Source organism: Acinonyx jubatus, chromosome B4, assembly GCF_027475565.1.
Source record: "Acinonyx jubatus isolate Ajub_Pintada_27869175 chromosome B4, VMU_Ajub_asm_v1.0, whole genome shotgun sequence".
NCBI classification, from domain to species: Eukaryota; Metazoa; Chordata; class Mammalia; order Carnivora; family Felidae; genus Acinonyx; species Acinonyx jubatus.
The window spans coordinates 110,874,586-110,890,358 of record NC_069387.1 but is presented as its reverse complement, the minus strand read 5'-3'; the positions used below and the strand labels follow the sequence as shown (position 1 = coordinate 110,890,358).

The following is a 15,773-nucleotide window of genomic DNA, read 5'->3' as shown; positions in this document are numbered from 1 at the left end:
ATAATGGTATGTGCTCTCAATTTGAATATTTCGAATAATTATAAGGCAGCCAAGGTTTCAGTAAACCCTATCCCCAAGCATTCCAAGCCAGGGTAAGTTTCAGCTGCCTGCACAAGCACTACTTCTAGCCTCAAAAGTGTTCCATTTCCCACTAGATTGCAAGATACCTGGATTCTGATGATAGCCCCGTGGCATCTTTGTGACTTAACTGCATATGACTTTATTGTGTCTTAGTGTCTCCTACCTAAAAGTGGGTGTGACAGTATGCAACTTAACATCTAATTAAACAACAAATTTTATATTTTAAAATGTTTATTTATATATTTCTGACATAGAGAAAGAGAGAGAGAGAGAGATCGTGTGAATGTACAAGGGACAGAGAGGGAGAGGGAGAATCCAAAGCAGGCTCCATGCTGTCAGCATAGAGCCTGACGTGGGGCTCAATCTCACCATGGTGAAATCATGACCTGAGTCAAAACCAAGAGTCAGATGCTTAACCGACTGAGCCACCCAGGCACCCTAGAACAGATTTTAAATCAGATGATGTTGGTAAAATCCTTGGGGTTTTAGAAGTGGGGTTCTTACTGAAATTTAAAAAAAAAAAAGGAAAGATTTGTTCTTGCACAAATACAAAGTGTAGAAAGAATTGTAACTTGGTCACAGATTTTAAACTAGTCTGCAAAGACATGTTGCCCAAGAATTTTGCTAATTAGTTTTTTATATCTTAAGAGTTTGAGCTTTCTTAAAATCTAGTCCAATAATGGAAAGCTAGATTAGGTTCAAGAAGAACGGGGCATTCGTTTCTGTTGTGCTTCTTACCAGCTCTGTGAACTTGGGCAGATCATTGGACTTCTGTTTTTTAATCTGTAAAATGGAAAGAATAAAGACGATTTCCCTTGCTCATCTCAAAGGATTGCTGTGATGTACATCAGAACAAAAAAAGCTAACATTTATGTAGAGTTTAATTAACTGGGACATGTTCTGAGTTGTATGCTTTATGTATATTGCTTTATTTAGTTTTCTCTCCAATGTTTCTCTCCAATTTGAGTTAGGTAATAATTTTTACCTATCATACAGATATGGGAACTGAGACTCAGATGTTAAATATTGTCTGAATTCATACATTTACCATCAGAAGAAAGAACCCAGATGTGAACCATAACCAAAAATGTCTCTGCTTTATGAAAGTATCTACATAGCGAGATAATGTGTCGTCTTTTCCATTGCCTCTCCTACTTCTTCTTAATATCCTTATCCTCCCACCCCTTTCTCTCTCTTCAGCAACAATTATCGCCATTATTCATTATATACTCTGTGGTAGGGTTGAGTTTTGATAAGGAGCAAACCAGGACTGGGCAAAACAATAATCATGGTGGAATCCATAGCCAAAGATCTGACTGACTTTATGTGGTCATTCACCAAGTGTTTCTTGAGAATTTACTGTATACCATGACTGTGCTTGGATGCGAGCACTCTACAAAAGAAAATGATGTGCTCCCTCCCTTGGGGTAAGACACATACATAAAAAGCTATAATACGAAGAAGAAGGGATTACCTGTATATGAAAGAAATAGATACAAGAGGAGTTCAAGAGGAAAATGTAATTGATTCCACATAAGGGGATCATGGACTTTGCACCAATGTCCAGGGAAAATAATTCTTGGCTTTTTTCTAAATGCTCCAAATAACTGGGTATGTGGTTATTAGATGTCAAAGAGAAGAGGTGTTGGGCAGGGAGTTGTAAAATTAAGGGAGGCTGGTCTTGGGGAACAAGGAAAAATATCATGTGACAGCACCCCTCCCCTCCTTTAGATATCCACTCAGGAATTTAATTCCTTCAAGTTTCATTAAGGCAGAAGTATTTACTGTAGAATTGTGTAGTTGGATGGCTAGAGGAGGGGAGGGGAAGGTGGAGGAGGGGAAGGTTAACCTCTCATGTTTCACAGATGTGGATTTCAAGTTTCCACCTGGTAACAGCCTAGGGGCCATGACATAAAGATACAAGTCAAAACATAGAGACACAGAGGAAAAGAATTAAAGAGCATCCAGCAAGGGAATTAAGAAAAACTCAAAAAAGCTTTCCAGTGGCTAAATAAATATCTTTCCTTGTGTTTACATTTCCTTTTTGCTATTTACTGAAATTTGAAAAGAGCCATAGACTCTGTTGCCTTTTCAAAATTCTGGATTATATAAAAGTGTGGTCCATGAAAATCAAAATTTTCATATACAGGCTAAATTAAAATGAAACCCATTTCTGGTATCTACGTGTTTTATTTAGAAAAATAAAAAGAAACCTAAAGGCTGGTAAACAACAAGAGAGATTATAAACTATGAGTAAGGAAATAATAATAACGTGATATTCTTTTCATAAAAAATCATGACTTTTTTCCAGGACACTAGAAATATGTTCAAAATACACAGGAAAACTCCACAGCAGAGTGCTTGAATTTGCGCAAACAGCCCAAGGCAAGTAAGAATCTGAATGAAAATTTTCACATAAATCTACTCATTTATTTCTGCAGACCACATTTAAAATAACTACAAGATTAATTTTGTTCCATTTGCTGGATTTACACATCCTGATAGCAAGAAAAACTGTCATTTTGGAAGTATAAATGCTTCTTATAAACAAGACTAGAAAGGGTGGCTAGTGCAGTGAGGTTGGGGGTGGGGAAGCAAACCCTTTAGCTACAATGTTTTAGGGAAATGAATCCACACAATAAAACAAATTTCAAATCAAGTTGCCCCTCTCTACCACATAAGCAGTTTAGAATCTTAAGCAGATGCAAAAGGAATAAAGCAAATGGGGAGAAAAAAGGTCGATAAACTTTCTGGCTGCAATACAAGAGACATATCATTACCATATGATCTAATGTGGGTGTCAGCCGGATTGTGTTCATTGAGGGAAACCTTATTTTTTAACCGTGCTATGGAGTAGAAGCAGGAGGTTTTCAACCTAGTGACAGTCACAGAGCAGCACCTACCCCCTCCTCCTTTCCACACCTGCAAACTCTTTTGCTGGGGCTGAATATTTAGTGTAATTACATCTCAGCTTTGAGGGTTCCTGTGGCAAATCCCCGGATTAAAAGGTATGGTTTTCAATAATTGTCCTGAACTCTGCTACAGACTAATAAAACTTCGATCAAGTTGAGAGCAAAAAGGAATTGTTTGGTGAGAAAAAGGAGACAAAAAAAAATCGTGCTAAACTTTTGATAATCTTTATGCAGCATTTTAAACAAGTATTGCTTGAAGACAGAAGTTAAATATTTGGTAAAATGGTTGAATGGATTGTTTTAGTTCTTTCTGTTCTTGCAAAGATGTTTATTTAAAAAACTGTAACCTAACACCATGAGTATCTATATTGATATATTTTGTATTTGTACTAATGAAATGTTTTACCTCTTTAGAAAGTATTTATAAAAAGAGTATTCTATATCAGCATCGAATTTGTAGTTGGGTTATATGTATGTACTTAAGGATTTAGTCCCCTCCTGAATTCTTGCATATGTTCAGAACTTTTAAAACCTCAGTGATGTGAACTCTGGTGATGAGCTGCAGAAGTTAAATGTATATTTCTACAACCTAGAAAAGAACAGAAATTATCATCACAGAGGTGAAAATAAATATTGCAAATATTATGCTGTGTATTAAAGAAAATCTCACAGTTAGCTACATAATTCCTTACAGGAAAAGATAAGACCCAGTCAGTATTCTCAATGCAAATGAAATTGTATTGTAAGATACATCACTAGGGTGTAGGTTATTTTTCTTGCTCATTTCAAAAGAGGGTACCACCGATGACCACTGGTTAAGTGGGCTCCCAGTGACATAAATTCCTGTGGTTTTGCTTTTCCTATTGCTATTTTGACCAGAAAAAGAACCAAATGCCTCCTATAGCAGCCCTTATTTGTGGATAAATGCCTTTTTTATTGTCTATTTTTAAATCGTTTCTGTTATTATTGAGGTTTTCCATTCACCTAGTGCTGGGGGATTTTTATTTTTGTCTGTAGTTATAGTTTTACCAATCTCCTGAGGGTTAAATTTGGATTTTGAAAGTCACACTAAAGGCATAAATGACATCCTACAAATGGTGATCTGAATTACATAGTGAATTTAATGGGCTGAAGTAGTTTAAGGAGACAGAAATTATTATTTTTGATGAAACACTTAGAAAGTGGGGCAAGTAGCTTTAGTGCAGTAGTGACATTATACCTAACAATTAGCAGGTAGGGAGGAGTCATACTTTTTGAGAATGCTTAAAACAATTTCAAAGAAACTTGGGAAATATAATATGTCAGTAAATAATCTTCTGGTTTCCACAGGGCAACTGCTATTTTGTGTTTATTTTTCTTATATACTAAGGAAGGAAAAATGATTAAAAATTATTAATATCAATAGCCCCCACTGATTGTTTGAAGATGCTGCATCTTCAAGTATGATGGCAATAATTTAAAGAAATAATCTCCTGGGGGAATTTGTATAAAGTTTCTTGACATATTCTTCTCCAGGACATTCAGGGTTAAAATGAACACACACACACACACACACACACACACACACACGCACACACATACACACACACGCACACGCACACACATACACACACACGCACACGCACACACATACACACACACGCACATGCACACGCACACGCATCAAAGTGATATAATATAAGTAATGAAAGCTATAAACTTCCTGTTTGTGTTCAGCTTTAACCAAGAAAAATATTGTGCAGAGAATTTGCACCATTTTAACAAGAGGAAACACATATAAATGATAATATTCCTCTGAGCTCATGTTCAACATTTTTTTTTTTGAGTTAGTGAAACAACCAGGCGTTCTCTGCTCTGGAGAAAAGATCAAAAGGCAACATCTGCATTAATTCGCATTGCTATTTATTAAATCTGCAATTACTTTGCTTCATTTTTCTCCTAAAATTGTAAGATATTAAATATGCAAGGCTAGCAAACTGTGGTAAACCGTAAACATTACATTTTAATGTGAAACAGACCAAAAACCACTCCCTGAGATCCCGTCCAAGGAAACACTGCCAGAACAATAGGGTCTCCGTAAAAAGGCTATTCAGTAAATGAGTGGGAACATCCTCCTAGAGAAAACCTGATACCAAATTTAAAGGGGCAGCGTGAATAATAAACTTTGTGGTATTTTTTAAATGAAAAGCCACGACCCGTTCTGTATATGTGCTGCCTTATACACACCTCAGTAATAAGTAGAGACTAAGAACAAAAGTGTAAGAAATCCAAAAACTGTTTTTCCCTCTCTAGTGGACCTAGCCAAGATTTTCCAGAAGATCCTTAGATACCTTAAGGTCAGGGCATACAAAGTTGCTTGTTTCGTTGTTGTTGTTTGTTTTTTGGGTTTCTTTCTTCCTTCTTTCTTTTTTTTTTTTTTTTTTTTGCATATGCTACCATTGGCTGCTGACGAAAAAATCATTCTTTAAGTCTAGTTATGAATTTGCAGCTTTAATATGTTCCTTGTAAGTGTACAATTCAACGTAGATGTGGCAAAACTAAAGATAGTATCTACAATGTGTTTTTGGAATCCTTAGAACATTTCCAGTGGTGTTTTAAAATATATCAGCTCAAAAATAGACTGCTTATTCTCCATATGATCAACTACTTTTTGTCAATTAAGATTTATTTAGTTCACTTCAGCTAACAAAACAACAAATTCAACAACAGATATATAAATCTAAAGGGCTTATTGAATGAATGGAGAAGTACATGGATTTGTCAAAACTGTACTTTTGTTTCTTTACAAAAACCCAGGTAACATGGGAGTCATATAAAAATCAGTAGGGTTTTCCATAGATGTTTATTTGTTTTTTTAAAAAAATGATCAGTTTGAGAAACTGGTCAATAGCTTTATTTTGAAAAGTAAACTGTGCTTATACCAAATTTAAGTTTTGGACTGGTTACCTTCCTCATGCTAGAAATTTGCTATTGAAAAAATATAACTTTGTGTTTTAAAAAATCAGACTGGTTGCTTGGAACAAACCGAATAACGTGTATTGTTAATAAATTGATGGTCAATTGAGTCATTTTTGTGCAAAATATTGTGCAAGGCCTGGGTACAGAACAAAGAATAATAAGACACGCCCTGAAGGAGTGCATCTTCTAGCTGGGGGGGACAGACCAAGCACGCCAAACAAATTACAGTATAATGTGATAAGTTCTTTAAAAGAGGTAAGAGCAACGTGCTTTGGGACACAGAAGAGGGAGGAAGCAGCATCCTGTGTGGATGAGCCAGGGAATACACAAGGGAAGTCCATTATCTCATTCAATCTTTACAACTCTCTCCCAAGGTAGGTATTTTAAAGGGCAATTAGCTTTGAGTGTCAGGGCTGTGGTGGGGGTCAAGAGTGGAGGAGTGGAGAGGAAATGGAGAGAAACAGGGCTTGAAACATCGGCACCAAATTGTGAATGGTCTCACTTGCAGCAAAGGGGATGTGGACCTGATGGGCAAACCTTGAGAAGTCAACAAGGAGTTTTCAGTAGAATAGAAATAGAATGAAATCTGATTTTCTGAACATGACTTGGGCAGCAGAGTTGAAGATGGCCTGGAGTAGAGGAAATCTTCAAGGCCAAGGCCGAGACCAGTTGGAAGCTCTTGTGAAAGTTCAGGGAGTGATGAGAAAGGTCTGGACCAAGATAAATACAGTGGGATGGAGAGAGGAGATTGGCTTCCAGACACAGGAATTGGAGATCTCTCATGTGTATAGATGAAATTTTATTTGACCGTAGCATGGCTTATGTTGAATGAGCATTGAAAATTCCAACGTGATCTATCATCTTAAAGATTTTGCAAATGATGTGAATATATATTGCCTTAATTCAGACTCCAAATTCAAGCAAGCAGATTTCAAGAACATTCACATTTCTTTACATAAGTAAATAGCTGTGCCAGGTAGTCTATTGTGTACCTTTCAAATACATTTCAATATTTAGCTTCCTAACAATAAATGAAATATGTTTTTTTTTATGCTTTACACTCACTCTACTGTGGGGTGTCATATCAGAGATAACACCGTAACCAGGCAGTGCTACTCTTCTAAACCTTTCGTTTGTTTCCCAGGTTCCTTGGCAGTGAAAATACATGAGATAAATCATGAAGGCAACTATCATCTTCCTCCTGCTTGCACAAGTTTCCTGGGCTGGGCCGTTCCAACAGAGAGGCTTATTTGACTTTATGCTAGAAGATGAGGCTTCTGGGATAGGCCCAGAAGAGCACGCTCCTGTTGATTCTGAATTAGAGCCTCTGGGGCCAGTGTGTCCTTTCCGCTGTCAGTGCCACCTTCGAGTTGTGCAGTGTTCTGATTTGGGTGAGTAGGTGCAGGAGGCTCTCTTCCCTTACCTTGTTTTATGTTCTATTTTTTTGTTACTCTTTGTTTCAAATAGTTAGTTAACATATCCCCTACCCTGTTGTGTTCACAGGAATGGGCTTCCTTGAGAGTTAAAACATTTTCATTTTGAATCCCCGCAGTTCCAAATGTGAGAGACAGTGCCACCTATGGAGAAGCAAAGGAAGCCGAATAGCATAGAAAGAAGTAGCCTTGAAGTTAGGAGACTGTTTTCTTCCCTTTTTTAAAGTAGGGCCTCCATCACTTGCACAATCTTGGACAAATCACGTTTTGAAAAATCTTTCTGAGCTTCATGGTCCCCCTTCTTTGAAATAAAATTTTGAACAAATCACTGTCCTATGATTCCAAAGTGAAGGCTCATTTTAATTCAGTGATTTGCTTTCAAGAAATACTAGATATTAAGACGTGGGTGATGTCTCTACTCTTGGCTTAGCCCAGATAACGGTGTTTGAACATTACTAAATTGTAAAGTATGTAGAGTTATCAGAAGTAAAACAAGTAAAGTTTTAGAACAAAAAATTATCTTTCAAGTACCAAACTACTCCCTTAATCTCTGGGTCTTAGTTTTGGCTTTACATTTGGCATTCTGTAATCTAGCTGTTTATATTCTTTAGAAAGTTTCAAAAGCAATCTTTACAGCCAAGATATGGTGTAAATATCCAATATAATCACGAGACATATAACTTTAGCCCCACACTGTATACACTTTGATTTATCATGTTTCAGGAAAAATTTGGCCTGGGAATTCCAAGAGCAATACACTCAAAAGATAAATCTCCAGAAAGTTTGAGGCCCCAGCAGATGGGCCAAAGGGGAATGAATGTAGTTGACATGACAGTTGATTTGTATCTCTCTCTCTCTCTCTCTCTCGGTTCATTTATTATAAGGAAAAATAAAGAAAAAAAAATCCCCACAGAATGACTTTACCATGGGGTATGGAGTATTTCCTTACAGGAGAAACTCCATAGTGTAGTAGGGTACTTCTTTTTGACACTCTATATTTATTCAGAACACGCTTTCTAGCAATATTTTGCAGGGAAATTTGCCACTAACTTCTATAGTTGGAATAAACTACAAACTAGAACCCAGGAAAACATAAAACATATTCAATACTAACAACTGAAAATCAAACACTTCAAGATAGCTTTTTCAGTGCTGACGTATTATATAGCCATTTAACCCCCTCCCCACTAAAGTGTGTAGAAGGCTTTAAAAAGGCTACAGGATAATTCCACTGGATTCATGTATTCATTCAGCAAATACATTGAGACCCCACAATGTTGTAAGCCCTGGGAAGAAAGGAATGAGGAAGACAAATATGGTCCTTATTCATGTGGGTCTGATATTATATTAGTGGTGATTATTTCTTTTTTGAATTGTATATTCACTACAAGGGGGATTAGATTGCTATCAAATTCTATAGAAACTATTATAAGCATCTAGAGATTACCTGCCTTACTCATATAGGCAGAAAAATAATGGAGATGAAAATATCTGAACAGAGGAATCATCATATGATGGATATACTAGTGGTAAACTTTTGTTTTTTTAATGTTTATTTATTTATTTTTGAGAGAGAGAGAGAGAGAGAGAGAGGCAGAGAGAGGCAGAGAGAGAGGGTGACAGAGAATCCTAAGCAGGCTCCGTGCTGCCATCACAGAGACTGATGTGGGGTTCAAACTCAAGAACCATGAGATCATGACCTGAGTTAAAATTAACGGTCAGATGCTTAATCAACTGAGCCACCAGGTGCCCCAAGTGGTAGACTTTTAAAAAATTTATTAAATGGCCAAGTTCCTAAGACATGTGATACACGTTAAATCTCACTTGGCCTCTCATAACAACGTTAAAAAGATTCATGATTATTCCCACTACATATAATACCAACAATGAACAGTTGATAATTTTAAGGAGCAAAGACTTGTTCGGTCACTTCACTGGTTTTATTTTTCCATAGATGTGGCTTTATTTTGCTCACATGATAAATAGTTGATAAAGCTTGACTCTGATGAAAGCATTGAAGACAGTTTTCTACTGGTCTTTCATAAAAAAGGCCTAAGGCTATTTCTCAAAACTAAACAGAAAAATCCAGTCTCAGGAAACATCAAGTTCATTGACTTGGGCGTCTCATGATACGGCTTTGTTGTTGTCCTTGTTATTATTTTGTATTGTTTATTGTGAGTTGTTTTTTGATGAGGAAATTTTTTACGTGTTACCTTTATCTAAGAGCCCAGAGTGCACGTCTTTCCTGTAAAAGGTTTACTGACATTATATACCAAAGAAGTAGCCAACATTGTAATAATGATTTGTTTGGGGAAACCCTATATAATTAAGAGAACTGAGTTCCCATGAGCAATGGTCTCATCTAAGTTACTTTTAGTTTCTGTTAAATTGATATTTAAATATATTGTAAATAATTTTGGTCAGATATTTCTAAAACAGAAAATACATTTTTAAGTGTTTATTTATTTATTTTGAGAGAGAGAGAGAGAGAGAGAGAGAGAGAGAGAGAGAGAGGTGGGGGAGGGGCAGAGAGAGGGGGAGAGAGAATCCCAAGCAGGCTCTGCACTGTCAGCATGGAGCCCAACCTGGGGCTCGAAGTCACGAACTGTGTGATCATGCCCTGAGCTGAAATCAAGACTTGGGCGCTCAACTGATTGAGCCACCCAGGTGCCCCAATACATATTTTCCAATTCTATGGAATAAAGGCTGAAAGATATGTAAAAGATATGTAAAAAAGAAAAAAAAGAAAAAAGGAAGGAGAAATAGGCAACCTTGTTCATAGTAAAGGCAATGCAGTTTATTTTTTGGTTTAAATTTTCTAGTTATCTGAACATGAAGCTTGAATTATTATAACAGAGAAAAAAATGTAATGCACTTTGGAACGAGAAATGTGAATGCTTATCTGCATCAAAGGCTAATGTTTTCTTAAGGATTATCCTTGCCAGAGCTTCTAATGAGGGGAGAGGACCTACAGTGTTGAAGGACAGTAGGCCTTTGTCATCTAAACAATGTTTAACAGAAGCAAACATTTCTTATTAAAACATTTGACTATTTTTGCCACTAAGATGTATTTTTAACAAAGTTAAATGGCATCAAATTTGTAAACAGTTCTTTCAAAGCTGAGATGTTAAAACTGTGAAGTTACAATTGAATAATTAGTCCATGGGAAAATTCGAGGTGGTTCAAGAAGACACATTGACTGCTTTCATCCTTCATTCTAATGTATCTGAATAGCATTATGATATATTTTCTATAGCATGTTTATTATTTCTATAGCATCCAGGATTGAGAAAGTGAGCATATTTCAACCTGTCCAAGAAATAACGAATGCTCCATAGATATTGGCCAAGTTGTTTGGCTGAATTTCTTGTACTTTTTTGTAATTGCAGATTGGATCAGAATTTTATGAAACCTCTATCTTCCTTCTTTCTTTTTTCTCTTAAGACATAAAGCAATTTACTCTTAAATGTAACATTTATTACAAAAATAAAATAAACATAAGCTTAGCAAATTTGAAATCTATGAGTTCCCTTAAAATCAAAAAGGCACCAATGTAACTCATTTTAGTGAAATCTTTTCCAAATGTTCTAATATTGATCCTGTGATTGGAAGTTCTGTTTTACGTACCTAATATCTTGCAGGAAAACAGTCCCCTTACTTATACGTATCCTCTTTGGCCCAAGTGTTATCAGGCAACCATTCGTCTTTGGCTCACATGTTACCAGGTAGCATTATTTGGTACTTTCATCTTGCTGCTAAAAGGCAGATCGACCCTGGCAGGTAAAATAAGAATCAGCATTGTTTTTTGACTATTCTTCCAAACTTAAATAATACTTGTCGATACATTTCCTATAAGCAAACTTGAAAATAATTTAAATACCTTTTAAAATTATTTAATAGTTGAAAGAACTTGGGTTATGCCGTTCAATACCTCTGAACTCAAATTCTGCTTTACCATTTACTACCTGTAACTTTGCAACTTTCATTGGGTAAGTGGGAATAGATCCCATTTCGTTAGGTAAGAATAGAAATGTTTGTAATAGGGTTTACCATTCTGTTGTATTTAGCTTACCATTTAGCTAGTCACATGAGGCCATTCCTCATAATGTTCTTGTATTTTTCTTTGAAATTGAGAATCTCTAAGAAGTACATGGCTTGTCAAGATTGATATAAAATAACACCTTCTCTCCCCTGCCTCCCAAAGGGACTGTATCACCTCCAGCTATAAGCAGACATGAATTAGAAAATGCTGCAATTATCAAGTAGTTCACTCTTCTCCAAACACTATTCCTTTGAATAAAAGGGGTTTGGTTAAGTGGAGAACAATGAAACATTTGGCTATTTTATAATCATAAATGATTCAAAACCCACCTAGTTAGCTCTCTAGAGATGATGTCAGAAGATGTAACATTTTATTTTGCCCTGTAAAAGCAGTACAAATACCTACTGGTTCCTAAAATGTACTTCATATGGCAAAGGATATTTTAGTTTAAAACAAATCTTAGCAAAAAAAAAATACAAGCCTTCAAGTTGCATAGAGTTACTTTTCTTCTTTTTAATCATTTTGCTTCAACTGGTGAAAATTTTGTTAGTGGCCACCACTTGAGACATATATGCCATAGCTTGTTTCTTGTCTGGGGAGACTGGTTTTCCAGAAGCAAATTTTATCCATGAGGTAAATGAACCATTACACTTACTCTGTGAAATCAACTCGGAAGAATAAGTTAGGGCTGTTTTGTAGAGGGTCAGAGAGAATGCTGGAAGTTCAGTTGCTTTTATAGTTTTTGTGGCAGCAGCAGGGACATGGGTGACCCTCACTGGGAGTTTCAGATGCAGCCAAAGCGTATGTCTAAGACATGGTGCGGGAAGGAGGCTGTGCACCGAGCATGCCCAATGGGTTGCCTAAATTATTATTGGGTAGGGTGGAGTATGGCAGATCTTTAGATGAAGCAAGAAGAATTCTAATGCGACTCTGATGGCCGAGGTTCCTGACATCAGGGGTCAAAGATGGGGAGGAGGAAGAAAGGAGTCAGAGAAAGCCACAGGAAGCATCTGTCTTCTTGAGCTGACTGAGAACTGACACATCCCTGGTTTCATTCTCAGTCCCAGGAGGGAGAGAGAGGCAGCTGTGTGAGATCAAGGCATTTGGTCAGACTACAGCTGTGATGTGTTCTCCTCTGCAAGATCATCCTGGCTCCAGAGGACAGGCTGAGAATAGGTTACCGGAATATCAACTCCCTGAGCAAAAGAAATGCAGGGGACCCTCTAATCTTAACTTTTCTCCTTCAGAGAATAGCAAAGAGATTATATATTTCCTTGAAAATAAGGATAAAGGAGAATTAATCCACTTTTCATTCCAGTCTCAATAAAAGGAGAAAGCCCTGAAGCAACTACACTATAACACTCAAGGTTCAATTAATCCTTGACTTAGTTGGCGGATTGCTTTCCTGTAGCTTGTCTACTTCTGTGCTTTCACTATAATCTATATTTTCCTTGATTATTCTTATATATTTATATATATATTATACATATAACATATATATAGTAGTTATCCAGTATATTTTATTTATTTACTGAAACATTTCCTTCCAATACCCTAAGGAAAGTATAGTGATAACTTACTTTGTATACCCTGTACTCAACAAAATGCCTTATACTTATTAGGCTCTCAAACATCAATAATTGCCTGATGAATGAATAAGTGAATATATGCATGACCCTAGTGCTTGGCTGAGTGCATAATTCTACAATATTCTTGATTCTATCAAGCTGGAAAAAGGAGAAAACATGGCTGACTAGGAGTCCTGGAGCTGTGGGGCTCAGCATTTTTGTTTTTTGGTTGTTGTTTTGTTTGTTTGTTTGTTTGTTTGTTTGTGGATGGCCATAGAATCAGGAAGCTTAAACCTTCCTTGAGTTTATTTGAAAAGAGAATCAAATTAAAGGGGGAATCTCCTATTTCTGAAACCCAGTGCAACTGCCATCACAATAAAATTGTTGTGTTTAAGAGGGGAATCAGGAAACATGTATGCCTTGAACAGAAAAGTTTTTGGTGGAACTGAGACTCCAACCTGTTGTATCTGTCATGTGCCAAAAACTGAAGTGTATCACTATTGTCTTCATTATTAAATTGAAGACAGCATTATTAAAAAATATTGTTGGCAGTCAACAAGAATAAATTGTGGAGTTTGGACCCCTGCCACAGAACAGGGGAGGGGGGGAAGGCATGATGTCTTAGGGCAACCTGGCCTTTGTCCAACATGCAGTTTACCAGATTGCTGACATTTGCTAAGAGAACCATGCTATTCATCACTGGGGCAACTAGAAAAAAAAAAGTATAATTTGTCATTAGCCTTCATTTCAGAAATGATTTTCTGGTAATATCTTAAGTAGAATCTTATTTACTTTAACAAATAGCCCTATTTTAACGAAGATAAAGTTCCTTTTACAGAATTTGGGAGAACAAATAAATAATTCAGACTAACCTTAGAAACAATTGCATTTCAATGAAAAATTTAGAATCACATTAAAGGAAGCTCATTGAAAAGTAATTGAATGGAGAGAATCACTCTGTCCCTGTTACTATTATTGAATAAATACTATCTCAAAACTTGACCACGTAAAAAGATAATTTTGTTTTGCTCATTATTTAAGGACAGGAGATTTGACTTGGGGTCTCTCCTGCATTTCAGTCAGGTGTTGGCTGGGGCCGGGGCCATGGGGAGTCTAGCACACCCAAAACAGCTCACTCATAACTGGCAGTTGTTGCTGCTGTTGCCTATGAGCCCAGCTGTTCTGTCATCTGGAGTGCTTCAGATGGCCCCTGCAGCAGGGTGGTCTCAGCTTAGACAGGCTTTTTACATGGCCCCTGGCTGCTCCCAGAGCAAGCTTCCCAGAAGAACTGGGTAGCAGCTGTACAACCTTTTTTGACCTGGCCTCAAAAGTCACACCGTGTCTCCTCTGGCCCATTCCATTAGGTCATAGAGACATTGTAAGGCCAGCCCAGGTTTGAAAGGAGGAGGATTTGACTTCATCTTTTTATTGTTATTGAATAAGAGCATATGAGATGGGAGATATAATTAATGTCATCTTTGGAAACTGTGACCTTCTACACGCTCACTTGGATTTATATATGTTTCTAATGAGAAACATAGGCATAAGTTATGTATTCTATGTGGAAACTCCACAGATATTACATGTCCCTGTGAAGGTCATTATTTAACTACTTAAGAGCTCAAGTCAATGATAATGAAAATTGACAAGTTTACTTCATAGTTACTGAAACTTTCTACTTGAGTTTAAGAAAGGCATTGAATCATATCTTCATAGTTTTTTTTCCATCGTAGAAGTATCTTTTTTAATAAAATGCTTATTTATTCATTTTTTAGAGAGACAGAGAAAGTGGGGGGGGGCAGAAAGAGAGAGAGAGAGAGAGAGAGAAAGAGAATCCCAAGCAGACTCCATGCTGTCAAAACAGCCCCCAACATGGGGCTTGATCCCTTGAACTGTGAGATCACGACCTGAGCCAAAACAGGAGTCGGGCACTTAACTGACTGAACCCCTCAGCACCCCTGTAGAATATCTTTTTTGAAGCAAGTTTTACCTTGAAAATTGGTATTTCATTTAAAATGCCTAAAAGGTTAGAGAGGGAGGGAGCCAAAACATAAGAGACTCTTAAAAACTGAGAACAAACTGAGGGTTGACAGGGGGTGGGGGGGTGGGGGGGTGATGGGCGTTGAGGAGGGCACCAGTTGGGATGAGCCCTGGGTGTTGTATGGAAACCAATTTGACAATAAATTTCATGAGAATAAAATAAAATAAAATAAAATAAAATAAAATAAAATAAAATAAAATAAAATACTTAACATCTTACTTTCCATATAGTTTTAGGAATTAATATAAAATTCATCAGTATCAGTAGGAATGGTTTAGTTAAAATCATAGATGGTTAATAAAATCATATATAAAGACAGAATTTGAGGGTTTTTTTTAAATTTAAAAGCTTGAGATAAAAATATACTTAAGATTGAACAACTGTCTGCTTGTATGCTATCTGAAGATTAGTTTTAGTTCAAGTAAACAATTTTTAACTAAAATAAAGTTTTTTAATTACCTCAAAGTAATCTTTAACTTTAGGATTTCCACCCTAGTCTACTTCATGCCCAGCGTTTTAAGATCAAGAAGTAGAAGCGTTATATATGTGAATATAATGAGTTAAAGGTCCCAGTTATCTCTGGTTGGCGTCCGAGTTGATGTTAAGACGAAGTCACTCTGACTCTAAAGATGATAATGTTGACCAAAACAAATAGCCCAATGCAAAAATGACTGAAATTTTCCGAATTTGCCAAAGGAGTGTAGCATTTGCCACTATTAAAATTATAGTTAAATGGAC

At 36.6% G+C, this 15,773-nt stretch overlaps 1 protein-coding gene across 2 annotated transcripts in view; it reads left to right on the top strand.

Moving 5' to 3' along the window:
• The first annotated feature begins 2,862 nt into the window (after positions 1-2,862).
• Positions 2,863-15,773, top strand: part of DCN (decorin) — a 41,347-nt gene continuing 28,436 nt past the window's right edge. The window contains exons 1-2 of one of the 2 annotated variants that reach the window (XM_015080841.3): positions 2,863-3,089; positions 7,096-7,342. In XM_015080841.3, the coding sequence (XP_014936327.1) occupies positions 7,129-7,342 (214 nt within the window). In that variant the 5' untranslated portion in view covers positions 2,863-3,089; positions 7,096-7,128. Of the gene's footprint in view, positions 3,090-6,171; positions 6,326-7,095; positions 7,343-15,773 lie in introns of those variants that run through there. The other variant, XM_015080842.3, reaches the window with a different exon arrangement.